The following is a 20,255-nucleotide window of genomic DNA, read 5'->3' as shown; positions in this document are numbered from 1 at the left end:
TCCCCCCGCAAGGGCACGCGACGCCAGCGGGCAGCCAGCCCCCGCGCGGAATGGCTCCTGAACAACTTATTTCACCTCCTTTAAAAGAGGGTGATAAAGCGCGCTTTCTCTTTCCGCCGACTCCAAACCGCCCCGGCAGGCGCGCGGCGGGGCGACGTCCTCCGCGCCGTCTGGACCCCTGCACACCCGCGCGCGGGCACCGGGGAGAGGGACAAAGAGTTTGGGCCAAGTTTGAGCTCCGGGCACTGCCAGGCTCGGGGGAAGGAAGGTCCCCCGGGCGGACACCTGGGTGCCGAAGGTGGAGCAAGGAGAAAAAGCTACCCGGCGAATTCACGACCCTGGGGATGGTGGTCGGCGGTGGGGGGGTGGCGGCGGCCAATCCCGGCCCAGCGAGTGACGGGCGAGCTGGGGCTCCGGAAGGCAGGCCTTTCTCGCTCCGAAGTAAAGCCAACCGTCCTGCCGGTCCACCCGGGTTCCCGCAGTCCCCCTGGAAAACTCCTTCCCCTCTTGCACCAAACTTTGCGCCCGGCTTTGCAACCTCCCGAGGAGGCTGCGGCGCAGGAAGGGTTAAGACTGCCAGTCCCAGCTGACAGTCAGCTGATTGGGCCCTGATTGACAGCTCGGAAAAGTTTCCTTGTTTCTATATTATGCTAATCGCGACCGCTCTCGCCGCCTCCCATTGGTCTGGAGTACCAGTCAATTTCCCTTTTGGGCCTGACGTCACAAGTGCTATAAAACTCAGCAATTGCTTTAAACTCTTCTTGCTGGATCAGAGGCTTTAAAATCTTTTTTTCATCTTCGAGCTGTAGCTCGGGCTGCTCGTCGGCTCGGCCTCTCCCCTTTTGCTCTCCGCCTCGCCTTTCCCCAGGACTTCGCTATTTCTCTTTAAAAAAAAAAAAAAGAGGCAAGAAAGAACTCCGCTCCCCCCTCCCTTTCCTCCAGCCCGGCTGCACCTCTGTCTTGCACTTTGCACGGAGGGAGGAAGACCGCGAGGTTGAGAGAGAGGAAAGAAAAAAAAAAACAAGCCAGGCAGAAGAGGAGGCGAGAAGCATGAAGTGTTAACTCCCCCGTGCCAAGGCCCGCGCCTCCCGGACAGCGGCCCGCCGCGCCTCCAGCCCGGAGCGGCCGCCGCGCGCGCCCCGCCTGCAGCCCGGGCCGGCGAGGCGAGCACTCCTTATGCAAAACGCGCAGCGGAGCGGCGAGCGGGGGACGCCGCGCACCCAGCCGGGCTCTTCTGGCTTCGCCGCCGCCGCCGCCGCAGCCCGCAGAGGACCTTCCCGAGCCTGAAGCCGCCGGCTCGGCGCGCTAGGAGGCGAGCAGGCGAGGAGGGGCCGGGGCGAGCGAGCAAGCACATTGGCGTGAGCAGGGGGGAGGGAGGGCGGGCGCGGGGGGCGCGGGCAGGGCGGGGGGGGGGTGTGTGCGCGCTCGGAGGTTTCGGGCCAGCCACCGCCGCGCGAGCTAGAAGCGCCCCAGCCCGGCAAGCTGGCTCACCCGCTGGCCACCCAGCACAGCCCGCTGGCCCCTCTCCTGCAGCCCATCTGGCGGAGCGGCGGCGGCGGCGGCGGCGGCAGGAGAATGGCATCAGAACTGGCAATGAGCAACTCCGACCTGCCCACCAGTCCCCTGGCCATGGAATATGTTAATGACTTCGATCTGATGAAGTTTGAAGTGAAAAAGGAACCGGTGGAGACCGACCGCATCATCAGCCAGTGTGGCCGTCTCATCGCCGGGGGCTCGCTGTCCTCCACCCCCATGAGCACGCCGTGCAGCTCGGTGCCCCCTTCCCCCAGCTTCTCGGCGCCCAGCCCGGGCTCGGGCAGCGAGCAGAAGGCGCACCTGGAAGACTACTACTGGATGACCGGCTACCCGCAGCAGCTGAACCCCGAGGCGCTGGGCTTCAGCCCCGAGGACGCGGTCGAGGCGCTCATCAGCAACAGCCACCAGCTCCAGGGCGGCTTCGATGGCTACGCGCGCGGGGCGCAGCAGCTGGCCTCGGCGGCCGGGGCCGGCGCCGGCGCCTCCCTGGGCGGCAGCGGCGAGGAGATGGGCCCCGCCGCCGCCGTGGTGTCCGCCGTGATCGCCGCGGCCGCCGCGCAGAGCGGCGCGGGCCCGCACTACCACCACCACCACCACCACCACGCCGCCGGCCACCACCATCACCCGACGGCCGGCGCGCCCGGCGCCGCGGGCAGCGCGTCCGCCTCGGCCGGTGGCGCGGGCGGCTCGGGCGGCGGCGGCCCGGCCAGCGCCGGGGGCGGCGGCGGCGGCGGAGGCGGCGGCGGCGGCGGCGGCGGGGGCGCGGCGGGGGCGGGGGGCGCCCTGCACCCGCACCACGCCGCCGGCGGCCTGCACTTCGACGACCGCTTCTCCGACGAGCAGCTGGTGACCATGTCGGTGCGCGAGCTGAACCGGCAGCTGCGCGGGGTCAGCAAGGAGGAGGTGATCCGGCTGAAGCAGAAGAGGCGGACCCTGAAAAACCGCGGCTATGCCCAGTCCTGCCGCTTCAAGAGGGTGCAGCAGAGGCACGTCCTGGAGTCCGAGAAGAACCAGCTGCTGCAGCAGGTCGACCACCTCAAGCAGGAGATCTCCAGGCTGGTGCGCGAGAGGGACGCGTACAAGGAGAAATACGAGAAGCTGGTGAGCAGCGGCTTCCGAGAAAACGGCTCGAGCAGCGACAACCCGTCCTCTCCCGAGTTTTTCATGTGAGTCTGACACGCGATCCCAGCTAGCCACCTTGATAAGTGCTCCGTGGGGGTCCGACTCGGGTGTGGGCTTGCCACTTCCAGAGCCTTGCTCGCCACCATCTCGCCCCCTCCCCTCCCGAGCTTGCCCCCCCCGCAGTTGCCCCCTGCGCGCACGCACACGCACACGCACACACACACACACAACACACACCGTGCTCCGAGTTGGTGGTGGTGGCGACGGCTGTTTTGAAGTCGGGGAGGGGCAGGTTGTCTGGCTCATGCATTGCCAATCTGAAATTCTCCATAACTCGCTGGCTTGTTTTTCTGTTTTTTTTTTTTTTTAAACACTCCCCCCCGCCCCAACGTGCTCAATGTTCAGCGATCTCGGCAGAGTTCCTCATACTCACCTTTGAAGCCTGCATCATTCACATATTTTTTTTTTCTTCTTCAGTTCATGAGCTGGTGTTCATTTTCTGTGTGTGTGTTTTTGTTTTGTTTGGATTTTTTTTTTTATTTGAGTTTTTGGAGCTTGCTGTGTTACCCCCTTTTTTTCCCTCCCCACACTCCACCCTCACTCCCTCTCCACCCATCTCCTCTGAGATAAAAGAAAAAAAAGAAAAAAAAAAAAAGCTAAGTTTTTTTTTCTTCTCCTGAGTTCTTCATATGAGATTGAGCTTGCAAAGGAAAAAAAAAAATGTGAAATGTTATACACTTGCAGCGTGCTGAGTTCCATCGGGTTTTTTTGAGCATTGTTATGCTAAAATAGAGGGGAAAAATCCTCATGAACCTGCCACAATCAAGCCTGCATCAACCTTCTGGGTGTGACTCGTGAGTTTTGGTCCTTATGATGCCAAATCTGAGAGTTTAGTCTGCCATTTAAAAAACTCATTCTCATCTCATGCATTATTATGCTTGCTACTTTGTCTTAGCAACAATGAACTATAACTGTTTCAAAGACTTTATGGAAAAGAGACATTATATTAATAAAAAAAAAGCCTGCATGCTGGACATGTATGGTATAATTATTTTTTTCTTTTTTTTTTCCTTTGGCTTGGAAATGGACGTTCGAAGACTTATGGCATTGGCATTCATACTTTTGTTTTATTGCCTCATGAGTTTTTTGAGTTAAGAACAAAAAAAGTGCAACCGTAGAACCTTCTTCCCATGAAAGTTTGCATCTGCTCCAAAACTGCTTTGAGTTACTCAGAACTTCAGCCTCCCATTGTAAATGCACTGAAGGGATTCCTTGTCAAAGATGCCAGAATGGGTTAAAAAATTTAACACGGCCAACAGTAAAGAACTCTTAATGCTTTCTTTTTAATAAGAATGACTGCCCCATTGGGGGGACTAAAATTGTGCTGTTGCCGAAAGCAGTCTAAAATTTATTTTTTAAAAAAAGAAATCTGCCCCGTTATTTTTTTGGTTTGTTTTCTTTTTCTTTTTCTTTTTTCTTTTTTTTTTTTTTTGGCTTTTGGTCATTGTCAAATGTGGAATGCTATGGGTTTCTAGTATATAATTTAATTCTAGTTTTTATAATCTGTTAGCCCAGTTAAAATGTATGCTACAGATAAAGGAATGTTATAGATAAATTTGAAAGAGTTAGGTCTGTTTAGCTGTAGATTTTTTAAAAGATTGATGCACTAAATTGTTTACTGTTGTGATGTTAAGGGGGGTAGAGTTTGCAAGGGGACTGTTTAAAAAAAGTAGCTTATACAGCATGTGCTTGCAACTTAAATATAAGTTGGGTATGTGTGTGTAGTCTTTGCTATACCACTGACTGTATTGAAAACCAAAGTATTAAAAGGGGAAGCACCCCTGTTTATATCTGTAGGGGTATTTTACATTCAAAATGTATGTTTTTTTTTTTCAAAATTAAAGTATTTGGGACTGAATTGCACTAAGATATAACCTGCAAGCATATAATACAAAAAAATTTGCAAAACTGTTTAGAACGCTAATAAATTTATGCAGTTATAAAAAATGGCATTACTGCACAGTTTTAAGATGATGCAGATTTTTTTACAGTTGTATTGTGGTGCAGAACTGGATTTTCTGTAACTTAAAAAAAAAAAATCCACAGTTTTAAAGGCAATAATCAGTAAAATGTTATTTTCAGGGACTGACATCCTGTCTTTAAAAACAAAATGAAAAGTAAATCTTACCACAATAAATATAAAAAAATCTTGTCAGTTACTTTTCTTTTACATATTTTGCTGTGCAAAATTGTTTTATATCTTGAGTTACTAACTAACCACGCGTGATGTTCCTATGTGCTTTTCTTTCATTTTCAATTCTGGTTATATCAAGAGAAAGAATAATCTACAATAATAAACTGCATTTTTTTTTTTGATTCTGTACTCAGTTTCTTAGTGTACAGTTTAACTGGGCCCAACACTGCGTTAGAAGTGTAAAAGGCATCCTTTTCTCCAGAGGAAGGATTAATGGAGAAGTAATGAGGCAATAATTCAGAGTGCAACATAGGCTGTTTTGTGAGGTGGAAGGCCAGTCCCTTCCAATAGTTAGTAATATTTAATATAAATGTAAATTACAATCTCTCAAAATCCCCCTCCCCCCCCGCAAAGTTTTCAGTTTTCAGATAAGTAGAGACATCATTGCCCTGGTGGAAACAAACAAACAAAAATCCCAACCAGAGAGCAGGGCCTTCTCAGCCTCGCCCTGAGCTTCTCATCCCACCACACACCCATCTAGAGGGAAACGAGCCCGGCAGAGAAGGCATTGGCAGAGGTGGCTTGGGCACATATGCATTCAATGGTAAAGATAAACAATTCTTGCCTTTTGGCTCAAATTGATTATTTTTCCTTCTTCCCTTACATGCCATGATTTTCTTGTTAGCAAGGCCTGACAGGATTTCACATCAACACTCTGGACAAATTACAGTTGTTTGTTTGTTTCTTAACTTTGAAGGTTATTTGTCTTAAATAGGAAAAAGAAAAATCCACCTCTCACAGAAGTCCAAGTACGTATCTGGGTTTAAACTGTGTTATTAAATCCTACTTCCCTGTGAATATTTAGCTGAGGGCTTCTCCACGTAGATGAGCTGGTAATGATTTCAGAGCACCTTAGCTCCTGGAATACAAGCAAAAAATAATGTCTGGTTGGAATAAAGGCTGTGCTTTGATTTATCGGTATTTACCCCAACACAGGCTACGTGTGCGGGCTCACTTAAAAGATCCGTTGGAAAGTCTGGAGCTACCTTCACTAACAGCACTGACCTATTTTAAAATGACACAAATTCATGCAACTAATGTTACAAATTCATGCAGTTTGCATTCTTCAGCAACTTCCCCTAGATGGCTAATAGAATGTTAGACAAAGCCAACACTGTTTTGAAAATAGAGCCAAACACGGTGACTTTTGTTTTATTTTGTTTTCTGTTCTTCAAAAAAAAAAAAAATAATAATAATAATAATAATAATATTGCAACTCTGAACGAAGGCCTGATTTTGAGGAAAACAGGTTGTGCTTGGCGCTGATGAGTTCTGGCCGGTGTATCAGCCTTCCTACCCTTTTTCACAGAACATGGAGACAGTGGATAGGGCCCCTGAATCCACACTTTATTTTGCTTTAACAGAAGTCTTAATAGTAAACCTACCTCCATGTGCTTGAAGTTAGCTGTTCTTCTCTGTTTCAGAGTTTAGTTTTGTTTTGTTTTGTTTTTTTGGTCTGATCCCAACGAGGAGATTTGCAGTCTCCCCCTGTAGAAGCAGAAATGGAGATATCGCTTATACAGGAAGCCCAGCATCCGACACAAAATTTTAGGCAAACATTTTCAAAATAACAGTGACCTGGATGGAGTTATTGCAGTTACCTCATGAGGAATGCCACTTGGGAAAAAAATACAGTGGTCCAACAATTAAGCATTTTGATAGGCCCCTACAAGGCAGTTTAATATAATAGGCAGGTTTTTGCCCCAAACATGAAAAAGCCAAATAAAGAGGTGCTGGCAAAAAAGTGGGGTTTTTTGGTGGCTGCCTTTAAGAGAAGGCTAACTCCTGATGAAAGGCACTTTCAGAAATAACCATTACTAAAAACTTGGAAATGTAATGAGAGTGGTGAACACAAATACATACTTTTTTTTTTTTAAACAAAGAAATCCTGCCTGAGTGCCCTTACTACAAATAAGTCTCTACATTTTTTTTTTTTAATCATGTAAGGAAATCTAGCTTTCCCTTTACACTGCATTTGAGTCTTTGTCTAAATAGTGTTAAAATTCCTTTCATTCCAAATACAGAACTGAGCCCACTCACAAGTTGGAGCCATCGGTGGGATACACCACATTTTGGAAGCCCCAGCGTCATGTGCTTACCCGTGTATTCACAAAATGAAATTTACGTGAGAACTGTATTTTTATTATTTTTATTACTATCTGCAGTCATGGAAAACAGCCTACCCCTGACTTCTGTTTAGTTTCCTTTTTAAAAAAATAAATGTGTTAGAGATGAAAGCTATTAAATGTATAAGCTCCATGCTAATTAACTGTGCCTCCTGTCTGAGGATCATACAGACCCACAGAAAATCACGCTGGTGTTTCTGATTTTACGATGCGCCAGACTGAATAGATGCGATTGTTTTCAACCTGTAATATTGGTTTTAAAAGAAATCCACTGAAATTTACAAGATATATACGTTGATATGAAGGGAAGTGTCACAGAAGGTTAACAGCTAGCATTTTTAAAGCCTATGTAGACATGCACACTCTAAACAGTACTTTTTCACGCTTCATTGTTTCTCTGGCAGATAATTTTACTAAGAAGAAAAATAAATAAATAATTGAGCCCCCCCTCCCCAAGCAGATGCCACGGGCAGAAGCTTTAACAGAACCGAGCACCCTGGTTTTCTCTCGGGCCCTGGATAGTATTGTATTTATCAGTGATGTCAAACGTGGTCATTCATCAGACAGAGCCGTAAGTGAAACCAATGTTAGTTAAGTACACCCCCTCCGTGTGCTTTTTTTTTCCTCCCCCTTCTCTGCTCTCAGGCATCCACAAAGTCACCTCCCATGTTTTCTTTTTTTCCAAAACCGTGTAATAATTTTTTACAATGTATCTGACACATTAATAGATTGACATCAAATAGGCAGAGATTCTACTTCCTGATCTCAGTGAGGAAATGATGTGTAGGTAATCATATTTATCTGCCTTCATGCCATAACCATCTGGGCTTTCAACAGAGGCCATTCCAATGGGAGATGCTCTATTTATTACTGAATGCGGGATTCTAAGGCTCTGATCTTTTCCCCCTTATACCTTTACCCCGGTAGTTTTTATTTAGTAACGTTGATTCGAGATACTTCTGCTCTTAAATAGGACCTCCCCTTGCCAAACCACCAGCTTTAAGGTTAAACACAGTGTACAGGGGGCAAATGGTAACCACACTTGCAAACATGGGGCGCAGCTGTCTCAGTAGCCACATTCCCAGCGTGTCCTTGTCTGAAATGACTGAAGTGGCTTCTGACAGATTCAGAGGTTCCCGAGTACAGTAGTTGGAAGGTTTTTGCTGTTGTCTTTGTTTTTGGTTCAGACCAACTTACTTCCGTATTCACCCTTGGCTTGATCAAATGTACTCCCCTGTTCTTCGAGGCCCATCAGTGTATTTAAAAGTCTGCTGGCCACACAGGTATCTCAATTTTTTGCCTGTCGGTAGTTAAAGACTAACGGAGATAGGTTGGAAGACTGAGGTCCATGAGTGACAACCTTTAGCCGTCTGATTTCCGTGCCAGTAAAACACAGCCAAGCTGTGGGGCTTACTTCTCATATAAACATGCGATCAGAGAGGCTAGGAAGCCAGATTCACCCGCTTTACACTGCTCGTCTGCGAGGCTCGCCACTGCGATTCACTTTCGTTTGATTTATTTTTAAATTTTGTCCCTTTTCTTGAAGAAACGTCTTCATTTTTAGGGAAGAGATATCTACCGTGAGAGGCTATCCTTTTCACCACTTCTGATTATTACTCAGGAGGCTGAATGAATAATTTGGGGTCGGTGCCTTCCTTGTTGTCCAGAGTAAAATAAGAGAAACATAGTTTGTTCTCACTCTGGGCCCATCCTAAATTTAAAAGATGTCCCAAGTCCAAGGCTGGGCAGACAGTAGCCATAAGGGAGGTGGTCCAGCCCTCCAGTCCACTGAATCAGGATGAGTTTGTTTGTTTACGTATTTGTTTAAAAACAGAGCAGGAGCCTTCACCCACCTTCTGATAACACTGCTTTTCTCACTTTTGATATAAATCTTCAAAATCTAGACATCACACAGCCCCAGAAAAGGGAAATTCTCTCCAAGCCTGGCTCCACCCCGGCTCTTGAACAAACCCAGCTCTGTCTGGCATTTTTTTTCTCCAGCGGGGGTAGGGGACAGGGTGAGAGAATTTCAGTCTCCCAGGCTGTCTCATGATTGCCGGGGCATAAAGAAGTACAGTCCTGCAACAATGTGGGAACATCTTTACCCTTTAGAGAGGGACAAAACAAAAAACAAAGCAAATCAAATTGCTTGGCACGAAGGCGTAGCAAAACCCCAGGCTCTCCATTCCTTGTAGCATCTGTGGGAGGTGAGAAATGAGGCAAGCCAGAGAGTTCGAAGGCAAGAGTCACCCAGTGTACACATTTGCACACAGGTGCAAACCAGGTGCAGCTGTCCGTTTCTTTCCTATATGTTCACGTGTGTTTCTGTTTTGAAAATTTTAGAGATCGAACCCCAATTAAGAGCTCCGAGGAAATTGCAAATGTCTTAATTTTGGGGCATTTATAAATATTTCAATCTGTGATTTTACAGTGGGGACATTTGAGACATTGGATGTGTTAGGCCCATATTTCTATGGTCACCGCAGTAGGTTTGATGGCGTCGTGACCGTTTTTATTGTTTAAATTTGAAAGCCCTTTGTGTGTTTTCCCTAAGTTTGCCCAACATAACAAGGCCGATATAGAAAGAACACATCAACGGCACACAGAAATCAGACCTTTCTGTGAATGTGCATCAGAGTTGGACAGTTGTAAGAAATTCACAAAATGCATTTTCCACAGAGAGGCTATGATTGGAATGCACAGTTCTCTACCCAGATCATAGTCATCTGCTAAGCACCTCTTCCCTGTTCAACACAATTCATTTTCTTTTCCTTTCTTTTTGTCAAGTAACAATTCTTTCCTATAATTAGGACTTCGGATTGCAAAATCACATTCCTCCCTTCTCCACAGATTCTTGGATCTTTAGTTACGATTAGAAAGGGGGAGCATGAGGGAGGGGTGTCTGTGGAGGTTTGGGAGAGGAGGAGGAGGAGAGGAAATAGTTCTGTGCTCACCTCCCCACGCCCCCTTGGCCTCCACCCAGCCCAGGCCTGGGTGTGAGTTACACGCTGGGGATTTGGATTCTGAATTTATTCTAAATATTCTGATCACCAACCTTGAGTGTTTCCAAGCTAAGATGCCAAAGAATGGTTTTTCCTTGTGGTTGGTTCTTTCGGTTAGGAAATAAGAGAGGCCATGAAACCTTATAGAGCTGGGAGAGGAGGCGTGGTAACCGCTATCCTGAGAGAATCCCCAAAAAGGATGGTTGTGAAGGGAATCCTGGGCTGAAAACTCCGGTCAGCAGTGCCGAGTTCCCTTTTGCAACCAAAATTTGTCCTGGTTCTGCATGACTTCATCCACTTCTGGAAGCCTGTAGAAGTGGGTTTCTGGTCTCCTTTGGGGGATTTTCCAGAAGGAAAGCAGGCCTGAGGATCCCAGAAAAATAGGCAATCCCAAACTAGGCCCAGAGGAACAGAGGGCAGGTAGCGGCTGGTGTGCAAGGGCTGGGGGGAGTATTACTAACAAGAGACGGACCTTGGCTTATGACCCCCAGTCGCCAGGGGTCAACTCTAGGTCATTCCTAGGGCCCTAGCTTCCCACCAGGGCAGATCTGTTTGCAGGATGACTGACAGGCCTCTGGCAGACCCTGAAATCCCCATGATCCTAAAAGCAATAGCGATGTCCTTAGCTCCAGGGCTTTGGCCCCTTACCACCTGGTCCCTGTCCCATCCCAGTGTCCTCTCTATAATTTCTGGCACCTCTACCCCCCATGCCTAGTCACCAGGGCCATCAGAGAGACTCAGAAATCACTGCCTTGTACCAGAAGGCAGTCACCTAAGCTGAGCCTTTGGACGCATTAAGTCACTTCTGGGGCAGGTCCAGTGCAGACAAAGGCGGGGATGTGGAGAAGAGCTGGGAAGTGGCTCTGGCATGTCTGGGGCCGGCTGGAGCTTCCCACGCCAAGGGCTTTGAAGCCTGGAATGAAGAAGATGAAGGCAGGGAGGATGCTGAGGTCCCGTCTCCCAGTTTCCGTGCATCCCCTCTCCCCACGCATCCCCTGCGCCCTCCACCCCGCCCGACCCCCTCCCTGTCTACGTTTGTTCTGCGGGGCCCATTCACTCTGGGCATCACGGCCCTGGCCAGGTGCGCTCCCCAGCCTCAGGGTCCCCCCGGCCACTGCATCAAGCGCAGAAGGACAGGAGGCAGGGCCCGCGGGGTTGGGTCCGGCAGCTGCCTGAGGCCATGAGAAGTCCCCGCGTGCCCCAGGCCCTGGGCTGCGCCAGGCTCAGGACGCTGGCAAAGCAGCTCCCCTCCGAGATGCCCGCGCCCGTGCTGGGGCACCACCGGCGGCCACTCCCAGCGCACCCCAGGGCCCCGCGCCCACCCGGCGCCCGTGACCCGGCTGGGTACTTGGATATGTATTGGGATTTGGTTTAAGTTTTCCAGGAGGACTGCCCTGGCCACAGTGGAGCCTTTGGGGACATTGAAAATACCTGCTCTGCTGCGCTCTGGGGTGGGCGCATGGAAGGGGAGGGAGTGGAGTTCAGCCCTAAAAGGCTCCGCCTTTCACCTTGGGACACTCCCCCATCCCACCTTCCAGCTGCCCCAGGAACCTTCTGCAAATAAGAGCATCAGCTCCAGATCATTTGATTTTTACTCTATTAATTTTCCGGCCCATTTCCAGATCTAGATTTTTTTTTTTTTTTTTTTTTTTTTCCTGCTCTGGTTAGAGACAGTGAAGAGGCAAAAGAAAAAGAAGGAAATCTAGATAGACTGTTTTAAAATCTTTCTAGAAATCTCCATACGGTTGGGGTTTTCCTTGATAGCGTTTGATGTTTATTGTAGAGGAAAGCCACTCAAGAAAACTTTATTAGGATTTCACCCACAGCTCCAGCAAGAGGGGCTTGCTTGCATTCCCGGATTTAACACAGTTGCTGTCAACTCTCAGGCACTCAGAAACTGTCTAAAGAGGAGAAACTTTAAAACAACTAATTTCAGAAAGGAGACCTTCCATGTGGGTATTTTTTTCTTATATGGACCTTCGGTTTTTTGGATCCTTGAGTGTGAAGTAATTAAGCATCGTTGCACCTTCTTAAATAAATCCCCCCCACCTTTTTTTCCTTTTTCTTCGCTTAAGGAAGGATTCATAAATGTACAGATAAATATGTTGAAACGAAAGCAATGATCTCAGCATCTGACGCACTTTTACACTGTCAGATTCTACTGAAATCTTTTTTCTTAGAATGGGGGAAACCGGCAGTCATCATTCTCAGATGAAATCTGTTAAAAGATGATAGTTGAGTCTGTTTTCAGGCAATGAATCCAACATATTCTTTCATCTGCCATTTATCTATCTATCTAATCTATTTATGGAACTCTAACACATTGTAGGGGGAAAGCTATTAAAAGATAAATCTGCAGTTTCCACATTAGGACACAGACATGATCACACGACAGAGTTCTTTGGTCTGCTCTATGTGTTGGTAGGCGAGAGCCAAACCTAGCCTGAATGGTCTGTCTTAGAATGATGATCTTCCCATAAAACCTTCACTGGACTTGGCGTGACTCAGAGCATCGCAGAGTTGCGTGCTGACCATCTGTGTGTTCTCAGGGTGCACTGTCCGTGTTAATTCCCTGCACTGTACCGGTAGTGAGACCTTTAAAATCTTCCTTGGAATATCACTGCACATTCCTATGCTATTTAAAAAGTACTATTTAATGGTTAGGTAAATAGATCCCACTGTTCAAGGCTCTATGCTGGCAGACGTCTGGCTTCGACTACACCACTGTGGTCAGGATGGAAAATCTCCTCTCCTACTCCCCTGTGACCCCCCCTCTGCCCTCCACCACTCTTCCCCAGTGACTAGCCTGGGTGAAGGTGATGAGAAGAGAAAATGGCAATGGCTTTTGGACCCTATTCAGGTGTGCAAACAGAATCTCTCTCTCCCCAGCTTTTGAAAGTAAATGCCCTGATAACAGGATGGGTTCCCCAGGTGGCCAGAGAATAGAGGTCATCTTGAGGAAAAGGACACCAATGATCTAAAAAGGACATCTACTTTATGAGATTTCAGGCAAGATTCCAAATATGCATTTAATGAGGTCCGATTCTTTTTCTCCAAAAATAACAGAGGCTCTCAATGAGCTGGTCAGGAAGGCAAAGGGGCATTTTGCAAAGTCTCCGTTCAATTATTGCTTTGTAATATTGTTCTAAAATTGAAAAATGCCTCACAAGTCTATGATCTCATGTAAATATTCCTTGCAGAAGCTTAACATACGTTTGCACTGCCCCAAAGGAATTACAAAAATATTCCCTCCACAATCTCTTAAGCTTTTAAACTCTACTCACTAGCATTTCTAAAAGAATCTGTTGTTCCTAAAGATTTTTTTTTTAAGTAACCTTATATGGGAAGTTTTCTTGTTTTGCTTTGTTTGTTTGTTTGTTTGAGATTAGCCATTTGAACTTGAAATGGAGAACAATTGATATCACAGATAACACTTCCAGGTTTTATAACTTCAGTATGTTTCTTGTTTCTTTTTTTTTTTTGGCATAGAAATAATTTATTTGGCAAAAGATTAGTGTATACTCTGACATGAAAAAGAGTATTTTGTGCCGTAACGTTTTAAAAGCATTTCTAACGTGAAATGTGGATGAAAGCCCATGATGTATTTGGGGCAGCTCTGACAGACATGAATACAAATTTGTTTATATGAGTATTTTAATGCATAGTCAGACTATTTAGATAAAGAGCATTGGGAAAATTACAGAGTTACGCTAAATGAAAATTTAAGTAAAAGATTCTGTCAGTTACAGCAGCCTACAGATTTCAGCAGGTGTATGCGTTGTGGGTATTTTTTCACACCAATTGTAATTCAGATAAAAGTGGGGCAGATGAAAGAAGAATAACTGAATCTCCACGTTGGAAAAAAAAATTAGATTGACTTACTGGTTTATCACAGTCATTGTACACAGATTTACTGTAACCATGTTGAATTTTTTAAATTAGATTTTAAATATATTTTGACATTCTGAACTTGTAGAGTATGGCTAACTATAGGGAGAAATGACAGGTCTGCTTTGTTATTAAACTGCTGTCTGGAAAATATTGGACTCCGTACAGTAAATGATAATTATTTTGCCACTTACATTAGTATAGCTAATAGCAATAAGGGGTTTTTGAACCATAGAAAGCTAACTACTTTGAATTACTGTGCTTTGTTATTCACTGTGAAGCAAAAAGACTTTTTTTTTTTTTAAAGCAATCTCATTTTCATATTACTGTTCTAAGCATTCTCTGCTACTAATTTAAACAGAGAGAAAGTTAATAAATAAAAGGGTGGTCTCTAAATGGTTCTATTTGTTAAGAGAACATCTGCAATTAAGGTGAGCAGTACCAGCAGAATAGACCAGGGCAATGGAGGAGGAGGGGGGAAGATGGAAGAGAAACAGGCCCTAGTAAAGAGCCAGGGTTTGATTTTGGTTCCCTGGGGATGGGCAGTCTTTGAACACTTGAGAGACACCCATCAGAGACCATTCATATCCTCCTCCACTGTGAACCCAGGATCACTTGGTTCTCTGAACCGAGGGCAGCTTCAAAGCTGATCCAGGCTGCCAGGCCAGTGGGCATCACTGTCTCAGCCCCCCAGGACCAGAGCAAGAGTGGAGGGAGGTTGTTGATGAAGTATTCCATGCCATTCTCTTCCATGTGAACCCTTCCTCTGGCAGGGCTGAGACCAGGATGCCAAAGCAAATGGACCTAAATCCCTCTTCTTTTGGTCTCCTTCTGCCCTTTTCATAGGTAGTTAGGCTGCCTTGAACATACTGTCCTTCTAAAGCCCTCTCCGTGGTTATTAATGACCCTTTGTTTATTTTAATATATTTACTAAATCAGGTACCCAAGGGAATCCTCTACATCAGTGATGTGAAAAATCCTGTTGCCTGAAGTCAAAGAGGTACATCTTGATTTCTGATTTGCATGTGCTTGTTTTAGTGCATTTTCCATGAGGGAGACAGCAAGCAAGCAAAGCAAGTGAGGAATGCTGATCATTTTCAAGGTGTGAAAGTCTCCTGCTTTAGTAGTTTGAGTATTTGGGTTTCACATGTACATAAATGGTGATACCAGATGCTGAAGTGAAGGATGCTTTGTGTGTGAGACCAGCATGCATGCATTTTTCTATTGATTTCATGACGTAGGTGTGGTGTCCAGAGTACTAATCCAGTCCGAGTAGATCTCAGATCTTTCGCCTTAACTAGCATGAGCCTGTTGACTCATCTTTCTACTTGAATGTCAGACAATTTGGGTGAATCTGTGCAATTAGCATCCGGTGGCCATCGGCTGGCTCCACCTGGGCCTCATAAACATTCCAAATTTCCAGTCTCTTATAACTCACTCCATACTCACATTTGGAGGATTTAGTGTGATCTCAGAGCACATTATGTCCCCCTCCTGTGTCCAAAAGTGAGCTTGGAGCCACTCCTCACTTCAAATGTAGGCAGAGGGAGGCAGAAATGTGATTTTCACCTATGAAAAAAAATGAAATTAAGCTACTTAAATGGGTTTTCAATTACAAGGATCCCGGGGTGAATTTAATTATGAATCCTCTTCGTTTAGAGAGCTAGACCAACACTCTTACACCAGTAATTACTTAGTGTTATCGTTTTATGTATTCCTGTTATGTCTTATTGGCTAATGGAATGAAGTTTGACTTTTTTTTTTTTTTTTTATTAAATTTGCTTGCTGAGAAATTTGCATGAAATACAGCTTTGGGTTTAAGTCCCACTGTCAAATTGCTACCGTTTGAGAAGGAGACACTTTAAGAGCCCAGTGAATTGAGGGTGTCAGGAAACAGACCCGTATTTTTTCCCGCTCTTCAGATATGGTATCTGATTACTTACTTTTACCCGCTATTATAAGGACAGGCTTTGAATAACTAGACTGTGAATATTTAACATGATTTCTTTCCTAGCCTTAAACAAAATTAACATTTTCTTTAATAGCTCTCATATATAGATTTTAACTAAGTGTATACCTTTGGGATTAATTTGTGTGTCCTTGTGTATGCATGCCATACCAATACTTTATTCTTTTCTTTCTTTTATCCCTGTCCTTATAATTGCAGTTTGAAAGCCATCTATTAAATATAATGATCTAGACCCACCGGGCAGGTTTTGTTACACCGAAACCATCCATTTTGAGCAAAGAGTTAATGAACTTCTAAGGCAAGGTTCACACGGGTCTTGACCCCCCCATAATATTTCATATAAGGTTACTGGCGGGAGAGAAATCAAATTTCAGCTGTGAACATGATTGACAGGTGAGGGTGAGGAAGAGAAAGGCATTTGGCTAGATGGGGAATTTGGAGAAGAGGACAATTCCTCCAAGTTACTCTGTGGTATTAGATATTATAAGCTGATCTATGAAAAGTTCAATACTTGATACTCTTGGGAGAGTTACTTGTTTATTTTCAGAAAGTCACTTTGGTTAAGAGATTTCAGTCCTGGAAGCCAAAAATGGGGAATCACTAGCTTTCTGCTCTCTTGCTGATTTCCACTATGTACAACTTTGTGGCTTATTTCTGGCAATTTTCTAGGCTAGAGTGTGAGAGTTAAATCACAAGCCATTTGGGGAGGCATTTGATTATTTTATTTATTCTCAGAAACACAGTCTAGATTATTTTCTGGTTCTTGGGCATCTTACAAAACAGTCATCCTAAGTGGTATCACAAAAAGATCAAATTCTCCATTTTCGTAGCATGCCTCGATCCTAACGTTTTCCATTAGTGCATGTTCCAGCTTAACATACGCAAATCTACCCAAGTGCATGATTTATCAAGGTTGTGCCTTCTAAGCAAAGTCTTCTAACATGACGATCAAGAGAGACAACAAGCCCACACTGCTATTTGATGTCAGTTTCTCCATGGTAGCATCCCTGGGTCAGGTGTGATGTCAGCATCGTCACCATGGAAACAAGAGATGGTGTTGCTTGACCCTAAGGCAAAGAGTGGCTTTGGAATTCACCTTAGAGGCTGTCTCTTAGCGTGAATTGTCAAAAGGAGGTAACACAACTACTCATGGTTGGCACCAAAACTGAAAGGCAGGCCTTTAATACATGCTCTTTCATCTTGTGTGTTGAAACACTAATTTCAGGAGATAGTGGTGGACCTTAGCCTGCTGATGTGTATGCTCTACCCATTACAGATGTTCCTGACATTGGCTAAGACCCATCCGGATGCAACCGAGCCTTAACAGAGCTGCCTTGGGGCAGGGCAGGTCGGACACATATACATAGGGGAGAGGCCTGTTGGTAGCTTTCCTGTCACCCGTGGGAGTTCCCTGATGGAACTTGTAAAAACAGCACTTCCCGGGTTCTAAGTACCCATCACTTTTTTTTTTTCCTAGTCTTACAATTAGCTGAGTGGATATGTTTTATCCTGACTGTACCTATGCTGACATGAATTCAAACCAATGTAAGGAAGGCTTTACTCTGTTATGAACTGGGATATAAACAAAAAACACAGTAAAAGGACTCCGAAATCTTGTTTCTACTTTGTATAACGTGTCCTCCCATGTTGCCAGTAATCATCCAGAAATAAAACGCAAGCATGGTTTCCCGACGTCCAGTGTCAAATGTGGGTACCTGGAGCACAGCTATTTAATTCAAACATAAAATTAAAGATGTCATAACCGTATTTCCCTTGCAGAGTCCATCAAAATATTTTAACAGAAATGGTGAATGAGGTGTTCGCATGCAAAGGCCATGTGAAAACACAGACCGTAAGTTTTCGTCTCCTGGTGCCTCGGTTTGAAAAGCCCAAGTGAGAACCGTGTCTGGTCTTGACTCTGGCTTCACCGCAGACCCCTCAGGGCTTCTCGGTAATCAGTTTTTAGAGTAAATGCCCCGTCCTGGAAGACAGCAAGGAGTAGGACGCTGTCTGGCATGCACATTTGGAGAGCAGACCAATCCATCACAGATTCCATGAGTATGTCTTAAGCAGATTACATCACTGTATTTGTTGGCACTGAGAAAATAAGGGGAAATAATTCTGTTTAAAGTGTTTTATTACTGGGACTAACTTACCTAATTGTTTGTTGTTGTTATTGTTTGTTTAATTAGATTATGCTTTTGCCTAACCCCCCCATCCCCCTTTCCATACAAGGCTGCCTAATGTCTTCCTTTCTGTGGACACTGGCCCACTAGTGAGCAGATTTAATCAATTAATTATGGCAGAGCAGGTACAGGGCAAGCAGCTCAATGAACTCACATTATTTCCAGTCAATGTTAGAATGCTATCAAAGGGGCTGCCTTAAAGAAAGGAACATTATGCATTTGGAGGGGGGGGGGGGAAGGAAGGAGGAATTCTTGCACGAGTATAGCACTCGTTATTTAAAACAAAATGATGCTTCTGTAAAGAGCTTTCGTTCTAAAAGCACACATTCAGTCACCTGCCAAAATCTCAGATTTATTGCTGCCGTTCACAGATGCCAATGTTGAAACTCTCCTCGCCTGCCGCTTGCTGAGTCTTTCATTTCCTCGATCCAAAAATTACTGTAAAGTTGTTGTTTAGTGTCTGCCTTTTTTTTTTGCTTTTCCTGGCACCTAATGAAATTATCAGCAATAAACGAGCTATGCAGAAGGGTTGGGTTTGCTTTTACTTTTTTTTTTTTTTTGGTCTTTTTTTTTTTTTTTTGGCAGTATTTGGAAAATGCTGGGACAAGGGTAAGCCGGTGGGAATATTCGGAGTGCCTCTCTTTCCAGCGTCTACAGGAAATATAATAAAGCTATTAGCATTTATATAATTTCAGATGGGAACTAATACTGAGGGTGGGAGGGGGGAGGAAGTTTCAGGTGTTGAGTGGGGAAGTCAAACCAGCTGTGGGAATTACCCTTATTGCCACTGGAGACAACCCAGCCCTGACCTCCAGTATAATCTGCTGGAAGATATTAACACCGAATTAACTAATCCAGGGGGCACATCCTACACCTTCATCACTGGTGAGGTGAAAATGACAAAAAAGAGAGGAAGGGAGTTTGTTTTTGCCATTCCCTCAGCAAGCATCCATCCTCTAATAACGGGTCATCCACGTGCGGCAAGTGACGATTTCTTTTTAGTCCTTTCAGTCTATAGAAAAGCACAGTAACTTCATTTGCTGGCAGGTAGGCAGTGGAGGTGAGAATGGAATTGATCTGAAATTGACCCTGCGGTCACGCCTCCTTTAAATTGGGTTCTTCAGACAAAGTTTCTTTTCTTCTTCCTGGGCTCCTGCCAGCAGCCAAGCTGAGTCTTGAGTGGGGTGGGGTTAGGGTGCAATTATTTAAAGGGATTCTCCCAGGGTTGAACCCCCAACCCACAGTTACTCAGGATGGAGACATTTTGTTACAGATGGTGCTTAATTAAAGGGCTTGAGCCTATACCGCGATGGCGTGCCTCTGGTTTGTTTATATTTTAGAATGAGGTTCATTCCTGATGTACAAGAAATGGCGGAGGAAGCATCTCTTACTGGGCTGAAAGTCTTGAATGGAGAATAGAATTTTCTGTTTCCGTTTAAATTTCTCTTCCTTACTTAACCGCCCCCCCCCCCCCACCCCGCCTCTTTCTAATGGAGCCATTAAAGTCCTTTCAATAAATCTTAGGGTGCGCACGATACCTTTGACAGTGTTGGAAATCCTGCCTTGCTTTTCAGAAGGCCAGGCGAGCCTGCTGGACAGGAGGCCTGGCCTCTCTCACCTCCCAGCGGCGAGGGTCGCCAAGAGAGATCAGAAATTCCTTCACTCATTTTGACCTTTTGGACCTTAGTTGAGAACCGCCGTCTCATTCATTGCTCCAGTGGTTAGTGCCTCCTGGCAGTTCTGTCGTGATGCTCGAAGGCTATTTTGTTTATGTGATATTCAGTTTTCCCAGCCTTTTTCTTTTTCTTCTTCTCTTTTTCTCCTTTTAAAGCCCGGAATCAGTTCCTCACCACTGCATAATAGAAGGAAGGTGCACGTGCTCTAACAGGCGTGTTTGGAGATGTGAGCCCGAGTTCCCCCGTGCAGGGAAGAAGCCACAGTTTGGGACGAGGCCAGGAATTCTGTAGACCTCGGCGCTGCCCCGCGGCCCAAGGCGGGGGGCTCCCAGCTGCGGTCCTGTCCGCTCCAGCAGCCTCTGGAGACTCACCACGCATGCGCATGCGAGGCACCTTGGCATCGCTTTCTTTCCCAGGAAGCCTGGCTTTCCCCCGTGCTCGGTGCTCTCCTGATCTAGTGGAGCCTCTGCAACCGGAACTCGCTGCTTTCAGAGTC

General features: G+C 45.8%; 1 protein-coding gene across 2 annotated transcripts; it reads left to right on the top strand.

Annotated features, from left to right (window-relative positions):
- The first annotated feature begins 774 nt into the window (after positions 1-774).
- MAF (MAF bZIP transcription factor) lies at positions 775-7,136 on the top strand. 2 transcript variants are annotated; one of them, XM_059904348.1, is made up of 3 exons: positions 775-1,358; positions 1,534-2,702; positions 6,937-7,136. In XM_059904348.1, the coding sequence occupies exons 2-3, from the start codon at positions 1,576-1,578 to the stop codon at positions 7,028-7,030; spliced, it is 1,221 nt and encodes a 406-aa protein (XP_059760331.1). In that variant the 5' UTR covers positions 775-1,358; positions 1,534-1,575; the 3' UTR covers positions 7,031-7,136. The 2 variants fall into 2 exon arrangements, with proteins under 2 accessions (XP_059760331.1, XP_059760330.1); XM_059904347.1 differs by lacking the exon at positions 775-1,358 and having other exon boundaries at positions 1,372-2,702; positions 6,937-7,135.
- The last annotated feature ends 13,119 nt before the right edge of the window (positions 7,137-20,255 follow it).

Source organism: Balaenoptera ricei, chromosome 19 (assembly GCF_028023285.1).
Source record: "Balaenoptera ricei isolate mBalRic1 chromosome 19, mBalRic1.hap2, whole genome shotgun sequence".
NCBI classification, from domain to species: domain Eukaryota; kingdom Metazoa; phylum Chordata; class Mammalia; order Artiodactyla; family Balaenopteridae; genus Balaenoptera; species Balaenoptera ricei.
This window is presented reverse-complemented; position numbering and strand designations above follow the sequence as displayed.

What these genes read in the sequence shown, in the direction of transcription:
- MAF (XM_059904348.1), top strand. Translation starts at nt 1,576, where the DNA reads ATGGCATCAGAACTGGCAATGAGCAACTCCGACCTGCCCACCAGTCCC. An exon ending in TCCTCTCCCGAGTTTTTCAT is followed by an intron (nt 2,703 to 6,936) that starts GTGAGTCTGACA and finishes TTCCAAATACAG; the next exon opens with AACTGAGCCCACTCACAAGT.